We start from the raw sequence: 22,363 nt of genomic DNA, 5'->3' as shown, positions 1-22,363 counted from the left end.
CTTTAGCTGGCATTTGATAGCCACTTCACTCAGGGAGCTGTGAGACCCGTTATTGGAAAACAAAATATACTTGGATATTGTCTGAATTCCACCCCCTTCCTTGCTGATTTCCCCTCCCCCATGTTTTGAAAAGAGGTAGGGGCTGTCACATAATCCCTCCAGAAAGGCCAGATGGTTTTTTAGTCTTATTAATATAATCCCTTTTTTAGCCCTTCCCATTCCTGTTTTAAATGAACACTCAACTTTACCAGGTCAATATCTGCCTGGCCATGTAATAGCAGCCTTTTCATAACACACTCTTGTCTCCATCCTTCGGGGCATTCCTCGGCCTAATGTTATATGGATGTTTTTGCGTATGGGGAGGTGCCCACCAGTACTTGATTTTAGCATACCATGTTATCCTTGGCTATTAAGGGTGAAGAAGGCAGATGTAGTTCTCTACAGGCAATCCCAGCAGGTCTTTCACCTACAGAGAGCTACCCAGCAGCTTTGCATTGTGCTTTGCAGACCTCCATGCTCTGAACCAGAGAGTCACATGGCTGAGTTTTCCTGTGTTTAGGTGGTATGTCAGCTTGCACCACCCAACCTGCACATCAGGCAGACGGTCTACATCTTCTCTTTTTTGAGTGGCTCATGTTTGTTCATTCCTTTGATAAAAAGTTCACAAGAATGAACAGTTCAGAACCAGAAGTGCTGCCTCACCCAACCCTACCTCAAACAGTACTCATCTTATAGAATCATAGAGTTGGAAGAGACCACAAGGGCCATCGAGTCCAACCCTTTGCTCCAAGCTTTGCTCCATGTTTCAGAACAACCCAGGAGCATAAACAGGCTTTGTTAGATAGCTGTGTGGATGTAGCCAAAGTGAAACAGTGGTAGTTCTCTTGGCTTCCCTAGAGCAGCCTTTGTGCTGGCTGGGACTGATGGGTGTTGTAACCCCAAACATCTCTAGGGCACCTGGTTGGTGAGGACTCCTCTAGGGTGTTCCAGCCCATGTTTGCAGCCCAAGGCATGTTCAAAGCCAATATTTGAAAGAGCTTAGCGTCTGAATGAAGATGCAAACCAGTATCTCTTGCTCAGGTTTTTTTTTGTACATAAGAGGCCTGCTGGATCAGGCCAAACACCCATCTAGTCCGCCATCTTGTTCTCCCATTGGCCAGTCAGATGTATATGAGATGCACTGGTCACTCATGCTCTTTGCTGGTCTGCCCATTTGGCCATCCCTATTCAGATCCATGACTGTCTGCAGGACTGGAAGGGCCCAGAGAGCCAGCCAATGTAATCCCATCACTAAAGACCAAATTCTGCTTGCATAAATCCTTACAAGATTCCTTACAGGTTCTTACTGACGCACTGGAGCAGTGCACCACAATTGATTGCAGAGCAGCTTGTTTCAGGGGACTGGAGCAAATGAGCTCTGCCGTGTGCTATAGGGGGAAAACAACCCCTTTCCAACTGACTACAGTGGTACCTTGGTTCCCAAACGGCTTAGTTGTCGAACAAATCAGCTCCTGAATGCCGCAAACCTGGAAGTAAGTGTTCTGGTGTGCGAACGTTTTTCGGAAGCCAAACATCTGATGCAGCTTCCGCTTGAGTGCAGGAAGCTCCTGCAGCCAATTGGAAGCCACACCGTGGTTTTCGAACGGTTTTGGGAGTCAAACCGACTCCTGGAACAGATTAAGTTTGAGAACCAAGGTACCATTGTACTTCAAATCTGACCTAAGGGGAGAGAAGTTCCTGTTTGACCCAAGTTATTCCTTTCCAGCCAGTGGGGGGAATAGCTCTCCTTGCTTCTCAGCACCATTAGTGGTTTCTGTGGCCTAAGCACTGCAGTAGTGCTTCAGCATTATGCCTGCTGGGACTACCAAGAGTGTCAGGTTTGCTAACAGAGCATCTCCTCTGTTCTGCTTGGCCCTTGTGAAGATTGCTTGGAATCTGTTGGCTGCGGTTGGGAGGGTGGTTTGGGGAGGTGGAGAAAAATAAGGCTGGGTGCTCTGATATTTGTTTGTTTTTCTCTCTACACAGGAGGAGCTAACTAGCACCAGTGTGGAACATATCATAGTCAACCCCAATGCGGCTTATGACAAATTTAAGGACAAGCGAGTGGGCACTAAAGGACTAGGTAAGTGTTTCTCCATAGGCCCTTTCTTGAGTATGTGTCCAGGGTGGTGGGGGAGCAGTAGATCCGAACTAGAAAATGTACCAAAGAAAAACATTCAAAGCAATCTTCAAAGAACCCAAGGATCCTTGTTTAAAATGCCTTACTAATGTACAGTAATAAGGTTATATACATACTGAGCATTTCAAATAACTTATTCCTAGTTTAGCTTATGTCTGCCAGTCATTTGTCTCATTGCCTGCAGGTGTGAGATGCAGCACAATACATGCACGACTATTTTTCAGTGGTTGTGTGTGTGTGTGTGTGTTGAACGTACAAGATGTTAGCGTGCCCTTGAATGGAGATCTTCAGGTTTGTTCTGAACCAGAGGAAGCAACAGGGTTTCTTTTGCAGTTTTGAACACTGGTCCTTACAGATGATGGATCAAGCTCAGTAGCCAAGCCCTTGCTTTCCATGCAGAAGGTCCCAGATTCAATTCCTGACATCTCTGGGTAAGGCTGGTGATGTCCCATGTCTGAAAACCCAGAGAGCCACTACCAAACAGTATAGACAATATAGTACAGGCCCAGCTTGGTATAAGAAGGCGTCTTATAATCCTCCTAAAACTTGAAGGCACAGTTGTGCAGCCGGGCCAGTCTTGGCCCTGGTATGAAGTCTGTGAGAAGTTGGTAGAAAAGTCAAAAGGCCGTTCTACAAATATGAGCTGCTGATCAAAGAACTACTAGCTCCAATTGTGAATCCTGTAACTTAATTTTAATGGAAAACATGAAACTTGAGGCTGTTCAGTTTAAAAGTACAGAAAGATTTTTCCCCTTTTGATTTCTAGATTTCTCTGATCGTATTAGCAAAACCAAGAGAACTGGCTATGAGTCTGGAGACTATGAAATGGTAAGTAACTAACTCAGATGAACTGTAGACCGAAAGGAAAACCTTTGCTCTGTACCAAGCTGTATCTCAGCTGGAGAATGAGATTGTAGACTTAAGTAGAGGCGTGTGCTAGGCACACAGTCAGGGCAGGAGGTCACGTGGCACCGGTATTAGTTCAGAATCCAAGAAGAAGAGTCAAGTCTAGCCAAGGCCCAGGATCCAGCAAGGCAAGTTCAGATAGAGGGGTCAGTTCACATAAGCAAAGTCAAGGTTCACCAACAAGCAAGGCAGGGAGAACTCTCAGTAGCTCCAGCTGGAGCCTGGGATGGAAGTTAACACATGGCAGGTTTGGATGTTGCTTCAACAAGCAGCAATCCCAGACTGAGCCTTAAATAGGGCGTCAGCTTCCTCTATATCCACTACCTATTTTCCTAAGGGCCCAGGGCCAGGATAGGCTTGTAGTCCAAATCTGCGAGGAGGCAAGACCTCCCATTCACCAGCCTTCCTCAGGTTAGCCATTGCCATGGATGACCAGCCCGTGGCATGGGCTCCACAGGAGCAGGAATTCATGGCATTCTTGAACTTCCCATTAATTGCCCTGCTCAGTTCTGCCTCTGGCCCCATCAACCACTAACGTGTCACCTGTAGAAAGTTGCCCAGATGGGAAGGTGACCCTCAGGTTGAAAAAGACTTCTCATTGCTGATCTAGACTATATATATATATATATACACACACACATACAGTGGTGCCCCGCAAGACGAATGCCTCGCAAGACGGAAAACCCACTAGACCAGGGGTCAGCAACCCGCGGCTCCAGAGCCACATGTGGCTCTTTTACACCTTTGCCGCGGCTCCGGGGTGGATACTAGCGAGGAGAGGAGGCGCATTGTGTGCCCCGACACTCCCCACTGTTTTAAATGTCACAATGGTTTTGCGGCTCCCAGTTTTTTTTCTTTGGTCCAAGTGGCTCTTTTTGTCTTAAAGGTTGCAGACCCCTGCACTAGACGAAAGGGTTTTCCGTTTTTGAGCTGCTTCGGAAGACGATTTTCCCTATGGGCTTGCTTTGCAAGACGATTTTTTCCCGCTCCCCCCCTTTTTCTAAGCCGCTAATAGCCTTTTAGCCGCTAATCCGCTAAGCCTTTAATAGCCGCTAAGGCTTTAATAGCCACTAAGCCTTTAATAGCCGCTAAACCGCTAATAGCGCTAAGCCGCTAATAGGGTTGCTTCGCAAGACGAAAAAACCGCTAGATGAAGAGGCTCGCGGAATGGATTAATTTTGTCTTGCGAGGCACCACTGTATATATATGTATATATATGAACTCTCTTGCAGAAAGAATTGAGAATGGCCCTTCCTAGAGCCAGCCTTGCAACAGGAGATGGGGTGAGATGGAATTGTGCTACTCCCAAAAATTCTGGTGTTGCTGTTGACCTGAGAATCTTATTTTATTTTTAAGCTAGGGGAAGGCCTTGGTGTGAAGGAGACTCCCCAGCAGAAATACCAGCGTCTGCTGCATGAAGTTCAGGAGCTGACTGCCGAAGTAGAGAAGATCAAGGTAAGATCAAGGTGGTCTCTGTTCTTGTTTCCTTCTGGCCCCCTTGCAGCTCCTCTGTGGGCCCTATTGATTTGGACCCACCCATCTTCTTGGTCTAGTCCTCGGGCCCAAATGCAAAATGAAGGCCTTTGTTATCCAATAAGTTGTCCTTGCCTTGAGACCATGTGCTTTACTGCTGTGGTTAGTATCAGTACAAGGGGGAACAGCCCAGGGTCAGAGAGGACCGTGCCCCAAACAGTTACTGAATGCCAGGCTTTCAGTGCTTCTATCCCTTCTCCCACAGAGCACCGCGAAGGAGTCGGCTGCTGAGGAGAAACTGACACCAGTTGCCCTTGCTAAGCAGGTGGCCAGCCTGAAACAACAACTCGTCTCCACACACCTGGAGAAACTGCTGGGGCCAGATGCAGCCATCAACTTAACGGATCCTGATGGTGCTCTAGCCAAGTAAGTCACGGTGGAGTCAGCACTGCAGTTCCCCAGGGCTTAGTCCCACAAGCTGCTTAGCCCTGGAAAAACATGTCTTCATAAGAGTCCCTCTCAACCTGCCCTTCACCCTTGGCTACTGCGGTCAGGCCCTCTGCACCAGTGTTTGAAATTCACATTGTTCTTAGGCACATTTTGCAACAGGGGATTTAATTAGTGTGAGCAGTGTCTGAGCTCTGGGCACAGTACTGCGCCTAAGATTTCATATTAAAACTGCAGAGTGGAAGGAAAGGGGGATATTTTCTGCCTCCCCACTTCCAGCTACTCTCTGACTGGAGAAGAGACCCACTCTTAAGAATATTACAGGGGAAGGACTAGACCATGTGAAAAGTGGACATAATGTTTTAGCTGCAGTTCATTCATTTTCAGCTTTGTATTCTTATAAAAAACGTACCAAGACATTCCGTTGCTGTGCCCATAACCTAGGTTTAAGGGGCCATTTAGCTCCTAGCTTTTATATCTCAATTTTTAACACTGCTCTGCACCTCAGAGTAGGTCATGCAAGGCCAAGAGTGTCAACTTCAGGGCAAGCTTGAGATCAGTTGTACATCTCTCTGTGGAGCACATTGTCTGTATTTAGCAGGAGTGCTGAGATTGTGATGGGATCATAGGAGTGGATGGGGCCATGGAGCCATCAGCTCATCCCCTTAAGGCAAGGGTGGAGAGTTGAGTTGGTCCATCATCTCCTAACCATTGACCAGGCTGACTGGGGCTGCTGGAGTCCCACAACAACCACAAGGCAACCCATCCTTACTTTAAGGGAGTAGATTAAACCCATAGATAAACTTGCATAATGCAGACCATCAAAGAGAGTTGTGATTTTTTGGGTGTGAACTGGGGGAATTTGTCTGGAGAATTTCCCACTGGTTCTGAATTGATGGGGATTAGGTGCAGTGTCCTTTTTTGACTTTTCTTTTAGTAAAACATCTTTTTTAGTCTTGTTAGTTTTGCAGTTTGTATAAATTTCCCGCAGGGAAGGAAATCAATAAAGTGCACTTAGTGTGGTTTAAATGCCATTTTCAAAGATTTACCTGGAAATTATTTTTATTGGAATACTTGTAAATATTTAAATACATGGCAGCACAATAGCATACATTTCCCTTTCCATTATTTAGATTTTAAGAAGAATATATAAGCAGGGGAAATGGTTAACATACTAATTTTAGCATGTCTGAAGAGCTACGTGCAGAAATATATGTGCTTTCTAGGGATGGTCATCTGAAAAAGTTGAAAACAACTATTTTAGATTTGATTAGTTGCCCAGTTGCTGTATACCGTGTTCAAAGTAAATTTCTAAACATGGACCATTTCCCAACTGACATTGGCTGCAAGCATACAGAGGAGAAACGTTTCCCCATCCCTTCTAATTATGCTCATGCCCCTCATTATTCCAATCTCTGATCCAAAATCCATTGCAGCAGGCAGTAGCTGTTCTAGCCAGTGTAGTCAGTGGGGACCTAACCATGTGCCCTCTAAACATTTGTGGCCTCTTCAACTTGTCAGGCGTTTGCTCATTCAACTGGAAACAGCCAAGAGTACTAAGGTGCCCCCTGCAAGTGGGAAGAGCCCAGCGAAAACTGCGGCTGGCCCAGGAAACATGGTGACTTATGAACTGCACTCCCGGCCTGAGCAGGACAAATTCTCTCAGGCTGCCAAGGTAAGAACTGGAGTATTTGATCTTTGAGACCCCTCTGGGACTTATAAGGAAATAGCTAGGAAGATGAGCTGATGCTACATTTGTACAGCAGCGAGGTGCTTTAGCAGTGCCCTCATTGTATGCCATTCTCTCTCCAAGTGCCTTTCTCTCTCCAAGCTCAGCTCTGGGGGCAGGAGAGCATTCTGTTGCTTTATGGGGTGTTTGATTTGAGTGGGGAAAGGCCTATTGTGCACAGCGCTGGTTGGTTAGTACTTGTGACATCACAAGGACCCAAAGCTCCAGAGCATTTTTGTGTCCATATGTGTCTTCACTTAAAGAGAGCTGGAGACTGGGAGCATCAGGGTCTCGGTAATGTCTAGGAATAGTTCCCTTCCTCTGGGACTTAGGACATACATCAACTTGGCTTGTGCGTCTGTATGAAGCTCATGTATTTGATACTGAAGAAAGGAATTTCCAGAATGCAGAGCCTTTTTCCTAAGCTGCTTCCCTGTCTCACGCACAGCATGTATATACGGGGCTCATAGAGATCTTCAAGCATAAATCATTTTTGTGAATCTTCTCCTTCCCTCCCCACCGCACAGAAAGTTTGAGCCTTTCTCACCCCATAGCAGAATAGAGCACCATAGAGTAATGAACCTTATTTTGGCTCCTTTGCTTTCCCCACACTTTCTCAGTAATCCTTTAACATCTGCATCACCCAGCAGTCTCTGTGATTTCATTCTGAGTGCTTTAGAGTTAATGGGGTTATTGACTTACTTATTCTACAGTCATGAAAGCTTAGGAAAGCAGGAGTGGGAAACAGTGATAATGTCTTCCTGGTAATATTCTATACAGTCTGGGCTCAGGGTTCCCCAGAACGTGGGTTGCAACCCTGTTGGGACTGTTGAAAAGAAAGATATGGCTGTAGGTTCCAGCCTCCTTCAGGTCCAGTTACTTCATGCTGGGGTTGAAGTGGTGGTGGGAAAAGGTGTCATTAATCATATTTGTACCCTGCTTTTTGGCCGTCCATTCTAGGCAACACAAAAATACCATTGTTAAAATGGCTAGGAAGGAGCTCAAAAGAAGTGGAGGGAGTGATAGGCAAAGTCTTGTTTGTGTTGAGCAGATGAGGAAGGGACACAGGGATGCAGAAATCTAGATAAGATTTTTCATTTTGCTGGAGGACTGCGGAATACTCTCTCCCTTAAGCATGCCCATATCTCCTTGGATGCCAGCATCAGACACCCATCCCTCCCATCTGTTCTTCTCTCTGTAAGCAAGTGCAGTGGTGGCTGAAGCAGGTGTGCGGGGATGGGAGGGCATGCCCACACTATTTTGGATTCCTTTCTCTCATTTTCCCAGTTTTGGATTATGCCACACACAACACATTAGTCATTTTGTGATGGTGCCCCTGGCACCTTCTCAAACTTCCAAATGTGCCCAAGAAGGTTGGCAACCTCTGAGGGAAAGAAATGAAGTTGTAGTGGAGTGTCAGTCTCAGTGGAGAACTTTTTGGGAGGGGGGGAACCTTTGTGGCTGATTTGAAATGATTGGTGTGTATTTCTGTCATAGTCATGTACAGTAGGTAATATAATCTCATTCTGGACAAACTTTCAAGCTTTCCAACTTCTGGAATTTTCACCTGGCTTTAGATTCCTTGAGCCATCCATCCACACTTACAATTTTTTTGTGCCTTGATGTATAAAATCTAAATAGGCACGTGCACCTACCACCCAGTCCAATCCATCCAGGAAGTTTTCCTCGGCAAGCCCCATGAAAGTGAATGTAGTCAAGGTGTTATGGTCCTGCACAGGTCTTGATCACTTCACTGGGGCTTGTGAAGGGCAATTTCCTGGCATCTTGTACCCCATAGGTCAAATTGCCCTTAATGGCACCTGAAAATGACACATCTGGGTCAAGGGGGAATTTTAGAAGTGCTTTGCCCTGCAATTCAAGAAGGCTTCTCGGGAGGGAGAGGAGCACAACACATCTTCATTTGCTCCCTCTGGTCTTTCCAGATCGCGGAATTGGAGAAGCGGTTGGCTGAGCTGGAAGCTACGGTTCGCTGTGAGCAGGATGTCCAGGTGAGGCATGAAGGCAGTGGAAGCCCTGGGTCCACGGAGAAGGTTATGGGGACAAGGGGGAAGAGGCCGTAGCCCAGTGGTAGAGCGTCTGCTTTGCATCCAGAAGGTCCCAGTTCAATACCCAGTATCCCCAGGTAGGCCTGAGAGATACTTTGGTCTGAAGTCCTGGAGTGCTCCTGCCAATCAATGTAGACACTATTGAGGTAGATGGACCAATGCCTGACTTGGCAGGCTCCTTAAGGGGTAATGGGAACAGGTGTAACAGCAGGCTAGATTTTGTGATGAACTCCTGAGATTTTCTCCAGTGATGCATTTAGGGCAGCATCTACTTTGGCCCTGTAGGCGTGCTGTAAAATTGTCCAGGAGGTGTAATGCCTGGAGCTGGTTACAGGGCCTGAATGAATTAAATTGTGCATGGCCAGCCTGTGGCTGAAAATCCACAAGTGGCATAGGCAGCTGACTTTGTAGCACTCCTGGGCAAGAGCAGAATGCCCTGGCCGTGCCATAGAGTCAGACTCTTGCTGGACTAGAAGCAGCTCCAGCCCAGAGTGCAGGAACTACATGGCTATTGTTGAGTGTGATGCAGTGGCACTGCCTCACACTGCAGACTGGCTTGTGCCATGCTTGCCACAGGCTGGCCAGCAGTATCTTAATCAAACCCCCCCCCCCCTGTATTTTCTCTCTCTAGAATCCTCTGTCTGTCGGACTGCAAGGAACTAGTCTTATGGTAAGCTGTTGGCTGAAGTCTGTAAGTGGCCTGTGCCTTTTGGGATTGGAAAGGAATTAAAGGGGATGTTTGCTTTTAAAGATTGGGCATGAAGGTTGTCTCTTAATTTATCCTGTAGCTGTTGGGAGGCCAGGTTGGACTTGATGAGTGCTGTGCAAAGTGTGTGTGTGTGTACATGTGTACATGTGCAAAGCACATTTGTTTGTAAATGGAAAGGAATGAGATACTATGCTGAAACGGGAAAAATAGCTTCTAGGCCAGGATTAAGGGAAATAAGTTTGCACCTCACTCTATAAGATGTTCTAGACAAGGGGTCGGCAACCTTTTTCAGCCGTGGGTTGGTCCACCGTCCCTCAGACCATGTGGTGGGCCAGACTATTTTTTTTTGAGGGGGGGATGAACAAATTCCTACGCCCCACAAATAACCAAGAGATGCATTTTAAATAAAAGGACACATTCTACTCATGTAAAAACACGCTGATCCACGGGCTGGATTTAGAAGGTGCTTGGGCCGGATCTGGCCCCCGGGCCTTAGGTTGCCTACCCCTGTTCTAGACAAGATGTTCTATGTCTCTGTGGATTAAATTCCTTTTCTTTATTTTTGACTACTTAGCTGAGGTAATCTGTGCCAAGTAAAACTGAAATTTTGCAACCTAAACAATATTTGCAAAGTTACTAAATATTTCTCATGTTTTGCAAAATTCTGTCTTTAAAAGCTATTTTACATAATTTATTCTAGTTTTGCTAGTCTTCAAGAAGGCCGAGGAGCTATGTAGGTTGCTGAAATTTTTCTCAAACACACACACACACACACAACACAGCACCATCGAAAACCTATTTAAACTACGCCTTTGGTACCTGAGATTCCAGTTTGCATTATTCATGCAGTATGAAGCATATATTCACAACAGTGAAAACTAGAAATATGCTGTCTTTAAGAAAAAATATAAGATTCTTGAGTAGCTGAAATTTCCATCCAAGGTTGTGTTCCACTGGTGGTTGGTTGTTGTTCTGTACAATTGCAGCATAGACGTATCCCCATGTATTACCTCAAAGAGCTGATGATATTCGGGGGGGGGGGTGTCTTACTGGATCTGGCTGGGACAAATGTCACCTGGGCAGGAAGAGCCAATGGTAGGAAAGGCCAGCCTGAGGGCCGGGACTAATTCCACACACTGATTTGAGTTAGCCAAAGTTTTGCCTACAGGCATGTGGTATTTTTTTCTCTAAAACGCTTTCCCCATGTCACATCCTCCCCATAGCAAACTGTAGAGATCCTGCAGGCCAAAGTCAGCTCCTTGGACATAGCAACCCTGGACCAGGTGGAGGCAAGGCTGCAGGTGAGTCTTTTTCAGCCGCAGCATATAGGGCATGTGGAAAGGACTAAGTGATTTTGAAAGTTCTGGCAGGGTCTAGCTTTCCTAATGGCAGTTCTTCATTCCTAGAGCGTCTTGGGGAAAGTGAATGAGATTGCCAAGCACAAGGCCACGGTGGAGGATGCAGACACCCAAAGCAAGGTCAGATGTGTTTTCTCTCTGTAACTGGGCAAACGATAAAACCCACAGTTCCACTTTCTGTATTTGTATGAAAGCATCTTGTTGATTGACTCTGCCCAGTATACCTGAAGGAGCATCTCCACCCCCATTGCTCAGCCCAGACACTGAGGTCTTCCTCTGAGGGTCTTCTGCTGGTTCCCTCACTGCGAGAAGTGAAGTTACAGGGAACCAGGCAGAGGGCCTTCTCGGGAGTGGCGCCTTCCCTTCAGATGTCAAGGAGGTAAAGAACGACATAACATTTAGAAGGCATTTGAAGGCAGCCCTGTATCAGGATGTTTTTAATGTTTGATATTTTACCATGATTTATATATGTTGTAAGCCGGCCAGAGTGGCTGGGGAAACCCAGCCTGATGGGTGAGGTATAAATAATAAAAGTAGTAGTAGCAGCAGCAGTAGTAAGGGCAGCATTGGCCTGCTATTACTGATCAGGTCGGTGTGATTTCCTGATCCCGGTGGCAAAGAGCACTGTGGGTTCATAAGGCTTCTGCCAACTCTGGAAGAGGAAGAAGGGTAGAGACTTATCAGTTGTGGATGTTCTGAACAAGCCAATGGGGTAGATTCCCTGCCAGGCTGTGTCTTGGTGATTCACACACAAAACACAACACCCTGGTAAATTAGAGACTGCAGCTCTTCTGTGCCCTAGAAAATCCTGAATAAAGAAAAGGGGGTGACATTTGGGAATGGCTTACCACACAGCCTATGTCTTTTTTCACACGTGTGCGCATCATCTGATCACTCAGCATGTGATGTCTGCCTGTTTTATTGTGTGAGCTGGGCTCCACCATAGAGCATAAGAACATAACGTTAAGAGCTGTGCTGGATCAGGCCCATCTAGTCCAGCATTTTGTTCTCATATTCTCAAAGTCCAGCATCTTGTTCACAAGAAGTTTGTGAGCAGGACCTCAGCACCGCATTTTGTGATGTGAACATTTTGTCTGGTGTTCAGAACTCTGCTGGCTCATTCACCTGAGCAAGTCAGCATTTGATGCTGTAGTCACCAAGGGATGAATGCAACATGATTTGTGCACTGGCCCTTTGTTGACAGACTTCTGCTTTTGCCAGCCAAGCAATGAGATTGTGAGCAAAACTAGATTACATTTTGTCGTCAGTATGTGTATGTGTTCATGAACACATGGGAGGTTTTTTGGAGGGATGGTGATGGAGGAAGATGATTGGCCTAAAGTTGAAGACCAGGTTCCCACTTGGATTCCCCCCCCCTCCTGATAACTTTCTGCCTCCCCCTCCCCCCCATACAGGTGCATCAGCTCTATGAGACTGTGCAGCGCTGGAGTCCTCTGGCCAGCTCCCTCCCTGAGGTGGTGCAGCGCCTGGTTGCTGTGCGGCAGTTGCATGAACAAGGTGAGCCTCTGAGCCAGGCAGGGGCATAAGGCAGAAGAGTAGCGTCAGCCTTTGGGCCTCCCCTTTTTGTTTATTTATTTTGTCATAGTCATTATTTTCTATTTTTTTTACACTTGAAACAATAACATTTCAAATAAAAGAAATACACAATTGATATTTACTCCCCTTCCCCTCCTTCTACTGTGCATTTTATTACTCCCCCCCCACATATTCTAATTTCTCTCTATGTCTCAATTTCCTCATCTTCACATCTCAGTATGTTTTACTGCTGAATTTATTCATTTTTATGCTTAATTTATATTGCAAAAAAGAATCGACAAAAACAATCCAAGATCAATACATATTACAAAAAGAAAAGAAAAAAAATAGATTCATACACAACAGATTCTATTATGACTTCCGATTATTCTGTTACTGTTAACTTCTTAATATGTTTACACTATGTCTCTACATAATCCATGAAACATTTCTAATCTTCCTCAAATAGTTTTTTTATCCTGATCTCTTTTTCTGTCTTTCAGTCCTGCCATTTCTATATATTCTGTTAACTTTGTCTGCCATTCTTCCTTCGTTGGTATTGTATCTTCCCTCCACCATTCGAGATTTTGGGCCTCCCATTGCCCCAGTGAACTGGGTGGCTGTCCTTCCTGTCCCCAAGCTGACTTTTTGGTTCTTCTCTGTTACAGCCATGCAGTTTGGGCAGCTCTTGACTCATTTAGACACCACCCAACAGATGATTTCTAATTCATTGAAGGACAACGCTTCTCTGCTGACACAGGTGGGTTTCGGGGCTTTTGGCGAACTGCCTGTGGGACTACTCGGGTCTCTACAAGCTGGCCAGTATGGATAGCGTGGGTGCACCTACTTGTGGGGAGAGCACCCAGCTGTATATTCCACTGTTTCTGTGAATAAACTGCAGCCGCTTCACCCCATAGCACAGATCCCTTTACCACAACTATGAGATGTAGACTTCGTAGTGCAATGTGCCTGAAGCCAGCTCCCCACAGAGCACATCCTGCGGGATCCTGCTATTGTCCATTCTGTGGACCAAACCAGCATAGATGTCACTGGGACAGGAGTGTAAACATGCTGGGAACGTGGGCTTGGGGGAGCACATCTTTGCTGGAAACTGTCCTGCCATACACGCGTTTAGAAAATGGCAACTTGGCTGCTTTAGAGCGGGAGTGAGACCAGAGGGGAAGTCCAGACCTTGTTGGACTTCTGCTTCCACCATCCCTGGCCACGTAGCCACGCTTGCTGGGGTTGGTGGGAGTTGGGAGGGACTGCAGCTTCCCTGTTGCTGCTATAGAGAGCACTGCCACCCTGAGAGGCAGCAGGTTGAAAGCCAAAGTGTATGCGGACTATTTTGAAAACCATCTTGCGACATTTGTGTGCCCTAAATAGAGCCAGGTGATTCATTGGTCTGACTCACATGCTGGTAGGTAGCCATGGTGGAACATGTTCCCTTCATCTGCTCAGGCAAGCCCTCCATATGGCTGGCGTCTATCCATGTTCTCTCCCTCCATCTCTCTCTAGGTTCAGAAGACTATGAAGGAGAACCTGGCTACCGTGGAGGACAATTTTGCCACCATTAATGCACGGGTGCAGAAGCTTGCCAAGTGAATCCCCTTAACAAAGTCTACAAAGGCAGGAACTGAGGTTTGCCTGCTGTCCAAATAAGCACTAACTGCTCCGTCCCTTCCCTTCCTCTGTACCTTTTCTCGTGTGCACTTAGTGGGAGTTCAGCCTTGATGAGGGCTGGTGGACTGAGTGCTTATCTCTGTTAGAGGGCAGGTGTGTGCGCCCCCCCCCCCACTCTTGCAATGCTTTGCACCCCTGTGGCAATTGATGCTGACTGCAGAGGGCAGTGTTGCATTCCAGATTGGAGGGAGGGTGTGCTAGAGAGGGAACTAACTTTGCGTATCCACCTGGGAAGTTGTACTCACTGCTGCTTGGCTCGGAGCCTTCTACTTGGAAAGATTATCTTACCTCTCAGCCTGGCATGGAAGCAGATTGTATTGTTGTATAATTATTTACTGTCATTAAACACTTATGCTTAGTGCTCTGTACTTGGTTTTTGTGTGTGTGGAACAGGTTGCATGTGCTTGTCTTGTCTTTCTGTAATCTCCAGATTGTGCTCTTCATGAAGGAGAAGGTTGCCAGTGGCTCTTAGTTACAATGGCTTTTGGCTCGTCCAGAAACACTTTGGCAACGAGTATGAGGTGCTTGGAGACAAGCATCAGATGAGGTCTGTTGCTCCCCTGCTCTTGTTCTGGGCTTCCCAAAGACATCTAATGCCCTCTGTGGACAACAGGGCTAGATGGGCCTTTGGTGTGATCCAGAGAGCTCTTCTTAAGTTCTTGTCCCATTTGACCCTTGGGAAGTCTGCCCAAGCTCTTCCAATCTCCTCTCCTATAGTGAAATAGCACAGCCTACACTGAACTCCCAGGACTGAAGTGACACCACTTCACATATTACATTCACTGCTGCTCGCTCAAAATATTTTCTGCTGGGTAGCAGTCACATTGACTAGGTCACTGCTAAAGCTGTTCGTTATTACAGCAAATACTGAGAGTGTGGTGAAGGACAGATATACAGCTTCAAAGACTCACATACCAGAAGCCCTGTTTGGGCTGTGGCTGACTAGTGCATTCACTCCATTATGTTTGAATTTCTTCCCCATCCATCACCTCTGAAGAGCCAGCTTTCAATATATCATGAGATAAGCAAATAACACTAGGAGCTGGGCCTCCACCTGCCTGCTGTGTTCACTAACCCCCACATTAACTCCCTGGAGCTTCCCTTTCCCACCCTCATACAAGTATGGTGGTTGGCATCCTTCTGTCTCGAGAAACAAGGGAGTGTGCCGCCAGGGGTGAAACCAGCACTGAAGCCAACGGTGACCTCCCTGGGGCACAAGCCTGGGCAGCGAGTCTGGAGGTCCTGGGCTGCCCAGACACCCCCCCCCCCCGCCTCACTGATGTTTTCCAAAGGAAAGCAGAGCACTATGTTTGGCATCAGCTTGGCTGCAGGAATTGCTGGAAGGAGGCAGACAAGGAGCCATCCAGCCGCCTTAGGGACTCCACTCCTTAGCCTTTTCTTCTCCCAAAGATATCCTGCAAGGCGGCAGAGGTTTAGGATCAGTGTTTTCCTTCTCCTAGATGAGGTTGAGGAGCCCAATCCTCATTTCCCTCTACAGTATGTGCAGAAATCACCTCTTGTAACTCACGTAACTAAACTCAATTTTCACCTTCCAAACCCCATTTCTGAAGCCACTTCTATTCTGCAACACCCCCTCTGCGCCCATTTTCACCTTCACACCCATGTTGATTCTTCCTCCTTTTAGGCAACCCCCGCCTTGCACACGACCCTCTTCCATGGTAAACTCCTGCATCTGCCTCTTTCCACACTGGACTACTTAGTGACTAAGCACCTTTTTCACCTTCTGCCAAATTACAAAACCACCATCTCTTCCTATTCTTCAGGCCCTTGCATGCACTTGCTTTCATTTCCCATGCCTCCTGCGCTGTGCTTTTTTGAAACCCCCTTCCTGTTCTCAACTCTCTGTTGCACACAAATCACCCGTTTCCATGCTGTAGCCTCTCTCCTATTGTGCATCTTGCATGCACATATCATTTTCACCTTCACTTCCTTTTCTCTTGCTCCTCCTTCCTTCGGCTCTCCCTTGCACACAGACCACCACCCTATTTCCATCTCATCCAGTGGTCTGACTTAGTTTAAGGCAGGGTGTTTTCAGCCTCTTAAAAATACGGGCTGCACACCACCCTGCTTCCAGAGCTGTGAGTTGAGCTGACAAAAGACCAACCCCATAAGACTTTGTTTTAAATACATATTTTAATACGTGATACAAAACACACTCACCCCCCCCAAAAAATAAACAAGTAAAGAAACAGTAACTTCGATCTAAGCGGCAAAATATTTTCATCTGTTAAATTAAAAGTCGCTCCCATAGAAAAGCTACAATTCACAATTGTGTAATTGTTTTTTTTTTTTTACAAAACAAAATTTAAGCTCGAAAAAGGAAAATAGTTCCCCCCTCCAAATTCCTTTTTAAAAATTTTATTTATACAAAACAAAGGCCGAAGTTGGTTGGTTGGTTTGAAGTGCACAGGGGAGGGGGAGACAGCGCGAACTGTACAGTATCTACACAGTGCTTTTGCATAATCCGTCAAGATTCTCAACCAGACATGGGGGCAGGTGGTGGTGTACTTGGGGCGTGGAGCGTTTTGGTCGTTCAGAGATGAAGGCTGTAGTGTGTATGTTTGCAGGGAGGGGACTAGAGAAGCAGGTGCAGGGGCAAAGGTGGGCCAAGTCTAGTTAGAGCACAAACTCCTCCTCTCCCTGGGCAAGGACCTGAGTGTTCTTTTGAGGATTTCTATAGAGAGAGAAAAATACGTAGGCAAAGGTTGCTTTTTTGTTTGTGTGTGTAAGGGGGGGGGGGTGAGAACTTGAAGCCCTACCAGTCCGAGGAGCCCAACTAGAGCCAAGGACCAGCCGGACTTTGCCTCGTGGCCACTCTCTTTCAGTAGCGTCTCAATGGAGGTGGGGGGCTGCGGGGGGGGGGGAGTGTGGTGGCGGGGAGTGAATGAATTGCTGAACTATGGAAGGGAACGAATCCTCCCTTCAAAAACGTGGCTTCTTTTTCCTTATTGCTTTGTACCTTTAGCACAGGGGCCAGGATCTTGTGTGTGTTTTTGGCAAGGCAGAGAAAGAGAAAGAGACTGATTCTTGTATTAAAACCCTGAGCTGGTTCTCACCTGCTGCTAAAGCGCACACAGGTCTGAGGTAAGGTGGGAAGTGAAAGGGCCAGGATGTCCTCTTCCTGGAGCACACGGCCCTTGCTACTCCTGCTGAGGTTCTGAGATTCAACCAAAGGGGGGAGGGAGGGGAATCTCGCCAGCGTCAGGGGAAGGGGCAGCTACTACACAGCGGCAAGGGACTCCCCGTCAGGTCATTGAAAGAAAGAAGAAAGCTTCCAAGAAGTGCTATGGGTGTGTCCAGCTCTAGTGCTCCTTTTGCTCCCATCCCAGCCTTTGCTCCCACCCACCCACATCCCAAAACAAATGCTGTGACCAGAGATGCACCTTGTGCTTTCAGGGGTCCCTTTTAGGAGAGATTCGGGACCCAGGCAACTGGTGAAGCTACAACACATTCACGGCTAAGGCGCAAAGAGCCCAGCAGCAGCAGCAGCAGCCGATCCTCTTGCTGGTATTTCCCTCTCCTCGCCCCATGTCCAGGGGGTGGGCACCAGAGATTAAGGGGGGTTGGGGGGGAGAGAGAGAGAGAAGCCAGAGGTGTCCTAAGCTCTGATCGCTTAGGAGCGAGTGGGGGGGTCTCCGGTTCAGGCGGTGCTATGTGGGCAGTTTCCTCCTCCTGTTTTTCACGGGTCGGCCAGGCCGTGGCCGACGAGCAACAGTGTAGTCAACCTAACAGAAAAAGAGAAAGAGAGTGAAGGGGGTGTTTAAAGCTCGGGTTACTAAGTGGGCAGAGCTCAGAGGCAGGAGCTTCATCTACGCCAATGCAGGGGACGCTCCTGCTATAAATAAAGTCCAATTATTTCCAGGGCGTGAAAAGAGGGAAGGGGTGTGGAAGAAGGAAGGCAGAGGCAGCAGGCAAAACACCCCATAAAACAGAAGGGGGATGTACATGCAACAATAAAACTTAACTCTGCAGTGGGTACTAAAACTAAAAGGTATAGCTAAGGCAAGCTGGGACAGCCCTAGCCCAGTGATAATAGTAGGAAGGGTGGGAATAGGATGGAGTGCAAAAGAAATCCCTTCCTGGGTCCAGGCAGCAAACTAAGGGGAAGGGTAATAGCTCAGAGACAGAGCATATGTTTGGCATGGCGAAGGTCTCTACTCTTCTACCACTGAACCGTGAGCCTCCCATTACGATGAGGGCCAAGAAGAGATGCGAGCTGATGATGTCTCTTTCTGGAGAACTCTCTCCTCAGCTTTGGGGTTGTAACAGAAAAGGCCTTGCTAATTCTCTTTGCCAATTGCTGAAACAAAAAACTGGTTTGTTCCGGAGGGTTGATGCGAATATGAACACATAATGAACACCCAATACTCTGTCCTGCTGGCAAAACTGGACAGTAGCAGAGTGGAAAACTAATGGATTTTGGCAAGAGGTGGGAGGGGTGAAGCAGTTGATGCAGGTGTCATTGAAGCTGGCAGAATGGGACAGGACAACCAATCTTGCCAATGGGGCACAATCCAGTTCTCCAGCACAAGCCCCACTGAAGTGAATGAAGCTTTCCCAGCAGACTGTGGCAATGGCTACTTGGGAGATTGCAGATTTTCCCCCTCGTGGAAATCCAGATTCCCATCAATGTGTCCTTACAAGAATGACATACTCTACCCATTTCTGCTGTTGAGATCATCTTCAACAGCCCTATTCCATCTTCCCTCAGCGGAGGGAAAAAGTTGTGCCTCCCTTTCCTGGGCTGAGGCACAAGGAAGTCACTTCCACTTCTGGCCACTGTCACCAGAGCAATGTCACCAGAGCAATGACGTCAGCCATTGCTCCAAGCAATTTCTCCCTCTTGACAACAAAAAGGAAAGGGAAAGGCTCTAACTTAAAATCCTCTAACTTAGGGCTAGCTCCCAATGTTCCTCCCGCTGCTTTCATAGTCCCTCAGGGCCTTGGAGTCACCCTCCCTTGGGAATTTCCCCTGGTGACTTCATCAGCTTCAGCCAGCTTCCTGTCAGCTTCTCTTGGGTCCTGCTGCCCTGTGGTTTCAGGGAAGATGTCCAGAGAACCACTTATCCCAGCCTCTGCCCTTCCTGGGATCTGCTGACGTTGCTGCCTCCTCACAGGTCCTTCTCTGGGCTTGTCCTGTTGATATCCAGTGACGTGTGTGGTGGCCCATTTCTTCTAAAAGGCCTTTGGACATGGAGATAATGGCTGGCAGGGGGAGAGGCATGATGGCTTTGCTGCTGTAGGTACAGGTTTCTACCCTGTTTTTGTGCACACAGCTTTGAGCTTAAAATACTTAAAATCATCATGTTCTAAGCTGCCTTAAGCACTTTCAAAAAGTGACATGGAAATGTTTTAAACAAAGAATAAAATCACCAGGGCATGGGAGTGATAATGTAAAATTGTAGGACACCTTTTAAGTCTTCACTTTTAGATGAATTTGCATTGCCTTTTCTCTGGTTGTTTTGTTTTTTGCTCATCTCCAAAATGTAGAAAGCTTTTTGATCAATTGTTTATTTTAAACTGAAAACACAGAAATCCTGATGAAGCCAATGGACACCAGAAGCCAGACTCTTCCATTTGTGGCACAATCAGATCCACACAGTGTATTGATATTTTTGCTTTTCAGCGACAGTTAAGTGCTTTAAAGGAAATGATTATCTGAAGACATAAATTGTGGCAATGAAGTGGGGGGTGGCCACTTGTGCATTGCCCCAAAATAGGAAAGGCATCACCCTCGCCACCAAACAAAAAGGGGGGGGACAAAAGAGGGCACATATTTATGCAAGAAAAAATGCAGGTGCTGATAAATATGTACCAATGCTAATTTAGGAACTACTGTTATTGAAACAAATGCATCTTGTCAGATGCATTTGACAAGACTGTGACCATGTGAGCTGTGTGTGCCTGCTCAGTCAGCTGTCCAGGTGCCAACCTTCCATGGGCGATTTCAATGCGATTATCTTCTAGAAAATCCTGTTAGGAGAAGCCTCCTGACAGTTTCTCATCTTTAAACTGGCCTTGGACCAGACTGCCCTTCACTCAGAGGACTGACCTCTGTAAGGCAGGACACATGGCTGCGCCACAATGAAGCTACAGGGGAGCGGCAAGAGGAAGACCTGGGGTTAGTTTGAGAGAATACAGGCCATTGCCTGCCCCTGTGTGTAGCAAGAATGGTGGCTGAGAGAGGCTTCTCTGCTCTATTACGCCTCCTTGGTGCCACCCAGTGGTGTTTCACTGTGGGCCAAAAGGTCTATCATGCTTGGAGGAACCCTCGCTGGCCGCCTGTGACCTTGAGAAGCACTTGGCCGAGAAAATAGTTTGCCTCTGCTCTGACTTGGGTGCCACGCAGGGTGCATGAGGTGGTGACTTGTGGTTGCTCCCTTGGGTTCTCTTTCACCCCAAGCAGTTGGCTGAGTCTTTCCGACCTACAGATGTGGAGGCTTGGAGAAGTGCATGGTTAACCCTTTCCCGCTAGGTGTTGGGCTGTGTGTCCAGGCACATGGGAGGAGGGAGAAAGCAGCCTTGCTGCAAGACAGATTAGTGCCTACCACTCTGAAGGAGGTGGCATTGGGGTGGGGTGGGGTGGTACTTACCAATGGGCTGGGCCCTGGATCAGCACTGGGACCCCGGATCCGTGTAGCTTCAGGTCGGGCGCTGGGCCGGGCACCACTGCAAAAAAACAAGGGTGGATTAAAGAGAAGGAAGAAGCTTTCAGTGGCCCCCAACCTTGCTCAACTTCTGCCATGAGCCCCATCCTTTCTGGGACATGGTCCTCACCTGCTTTTTCTCCTCCGGCCACGTCGGGCTGGTCGCCTTCCAGGAGGGCCCTGCAAGAAGGATGACTGGAAGGTGAGCATCTGCATCTCCTCCCCCTCCTGCTCCCAGCGTCCTTGGAGCCATCCATTTGCCCACTCATCTCCACCCAGTTTGTCCATCTTCCAATCCCTGGACTCCTCAGGACCATTGTGCAAAGGCCACTTTGAATATCCCACAAGGCTCATGTGCTCCCCTGACCTCTTCCTACCAAGCGGCCCTGAAGAGCTCTGTCAATTTTAGTTTCATAACAAGCTAACTTCAAACTCACTGACTTATTAAACTGGTCTGTCTTTTAAAAACCAGACCCCCCAGTTTGAATGTAATGCTAAACTAAGAGAAGTCAGACTTGATGGACACCCTCTTCCTGGCTATGCAAGGGTGTCGGGCGTGTGAGTGTGAGTGTGCAAACCCAATGCTTCACTCAGACTTGTTGTGTGAAGCTCCCTAGCAGCCTCACTGAACACTATTGCTGCGCAGCCTGGAACAGGTCCTTCATAGCCAATGCAGAAGCAAGGGCTCAAACCAGAGGCATTCCCTGTACTGAAAACAGCAGCGTTAGAAGTGTGTTGGTGCACAAAGCCCTCGGGTCTACCTAGTCCAGCATGTGGTGTCCAACTCAGATGGCCAGCAATATAGATGGGTAGCTGTCCATCATGGCGGAGCCATCCCATTTGTCCGCAGCGTCAGGAAAGCAGGAGACAGCTTGCCTCTGAATAGCAAGGGAGCCTTGAAGCCGTGCTCCCTCCCCCACCCCTTAGCCAAGTCAGGGTGGAGCCCATTTCCCAGTCACCCCCTACTCCCTGTCCCCCTTGTTTCGGCACCTGACGTACCTTTATCTCCTGGACAGCAAAAGGGCCCGCTTGGCTTTCAGCACTGCTGGCCGCCATCTCCCCGTTGCAGCGCCAGGCAGGATGGGACGGGTGCCCTGCGGCCAAGTCGGGAAGCTGGCCGTTGAAGTGCCGCCTGCCCCTGCCCCGCCCGCCCCCTCGCCGTCCAGACTTGCCGCCCCGCCCCAGCCCCCGAGAGAGGCTGCTGCCGGAGTCTCCGTTCAGGTCTTCCGTGCCACGGCGGGGCCGCTTGAGCGGGGAGCGGGAGCTGCTGGCCTCCTGCCCCAGGGGGGTCTCCTGCTGTCCTTGCCTGGCTGGCTCCAGGGCTCTGGGCGGCTCTAAGGCACTTGTAGGGGCAGCGTCCGTGCAAGGGGGGGGCAACGCAGTGTTGTGGCCTGGCTCCGTCTCTGCTGCAGGGGCCCCGCTGGCCAAGGCTGCGGCTGAGGCTTCACTCGGTTGCACGGACTTCTCTGGGACGCCAAAGCCGGAGCTCAGCTGGCAGAAAGAGACAAGGCAGCGGAGGAAATCCGTCAGAACTGTGCAAAGACTGCTTCTCCAAAAGCGTATTTAAATTCACTTCTGCTGAGTCCATTAAAGCTGGCCTCAGTATTCA

At 48.0% G+C, this 22,363-nt stretch overlaps 2 protein-coding genes across 3 annotated transcripts in view; one reads left to right on the top strand and one right to left on the bottom strand.

The window, feature by feature from the left end:
- Positions 1–14,444, top strand: part of DCTN2 (dynactin subunit 2) — a 42,553-nt gene extending 28,109 nt beyond the window's left edge. For both annotated transcript variants that reach the window (XM_082208674.1, XM_082208675.1), the window contains 12 exons: positions 2,026–2,122; positions 2,946–3,007; positions 4,442–4,540; positions 4,824–4,984; positions 6,527–6,680; positions 8,678–8,743; positions 9,432–9,470; positions 10,733–10,810; positions 10,916–10,987; positions 12,283–12,385; positions 13,072–13,163; positions 13,922–14,444. In XM_082208674.1, coding sequence (XP_082064800.1) covers positions 2,026–2,122; positions 2,946–3,007; positions 4,442–4,540; positions 4,824–4,984; positions 6,527–6,680; positions 8,678–8,743; positions 9,432–9,470; positions 10,733–10,810; positions 10,916–10,987; positions 12,283–12,385; positions 13,072–13,163; positions 13,922–14,008 — 1,110 coding nt within the window. In that variant the 3' untranslated portion in view covers positions 14,009–14,444. The remainder of the gene's footprint in view (positions 1–2,025; positions 2,123–2,945; positions 3,008–4,441; positions 4,541–4,823; positions 4,985–6,526; positions 6,681–8,677; positions 8,744–9,431; positions 9,471–10,732; positions 10,811–10,915; positions 10,988–12,282; positions 12,386–13,071; positions 13,164–13,921) is intronic.
- A 1,777-nt stretch (positions 14,445–16,221) lies between these two features.
- MBD6 (methyl-CpG binding domain protein 6) overlaps positions 16,222–22,363 on the bottom strand; it is a 30,328-nt gene continuing 24,186 nt past the window's right edge. The window contains exons 10-13 of the mRNA XM_082208010.1: positions 21,754–22,245; positions 20,885–20,934; positions 20,701–20,776; positions 16,222–17,832 (exon numbers count right to left, since the gene is read on the bottom strand). Coding sequence (XP_082064136.1) covers positions 17,758–17,832; positions 20,701–20,776; positions 20,885–20,934; positions 21,754–22,245 — 693 coding nt within the window. The 3' untranslated portion in view covers positions 16,222–17,757. The remainder of the gene's footprint in view (positions 17,833–20,700; positions 20,777–20,884; positions 20,935–21,753; positions 22,246–22,363) is intronic.

Source organism: Podarcis vaucheri (genome assembly GCF_965113315.1).
Source record: "Podarcis vaucheri genome assembly, chromosome: 2".
Lineage (NCBI taxonomy): Eukaryota > Metazoa > Chordata > Lepidosauria > Squamata > Lacertidae > Podarcis > Podarcis vaucheri.
The sequence above is the reverse complement of the archived record's forward strand: the minus strand, read 5'-3'. Positions and strand labels throughout refer to the sequence as shown.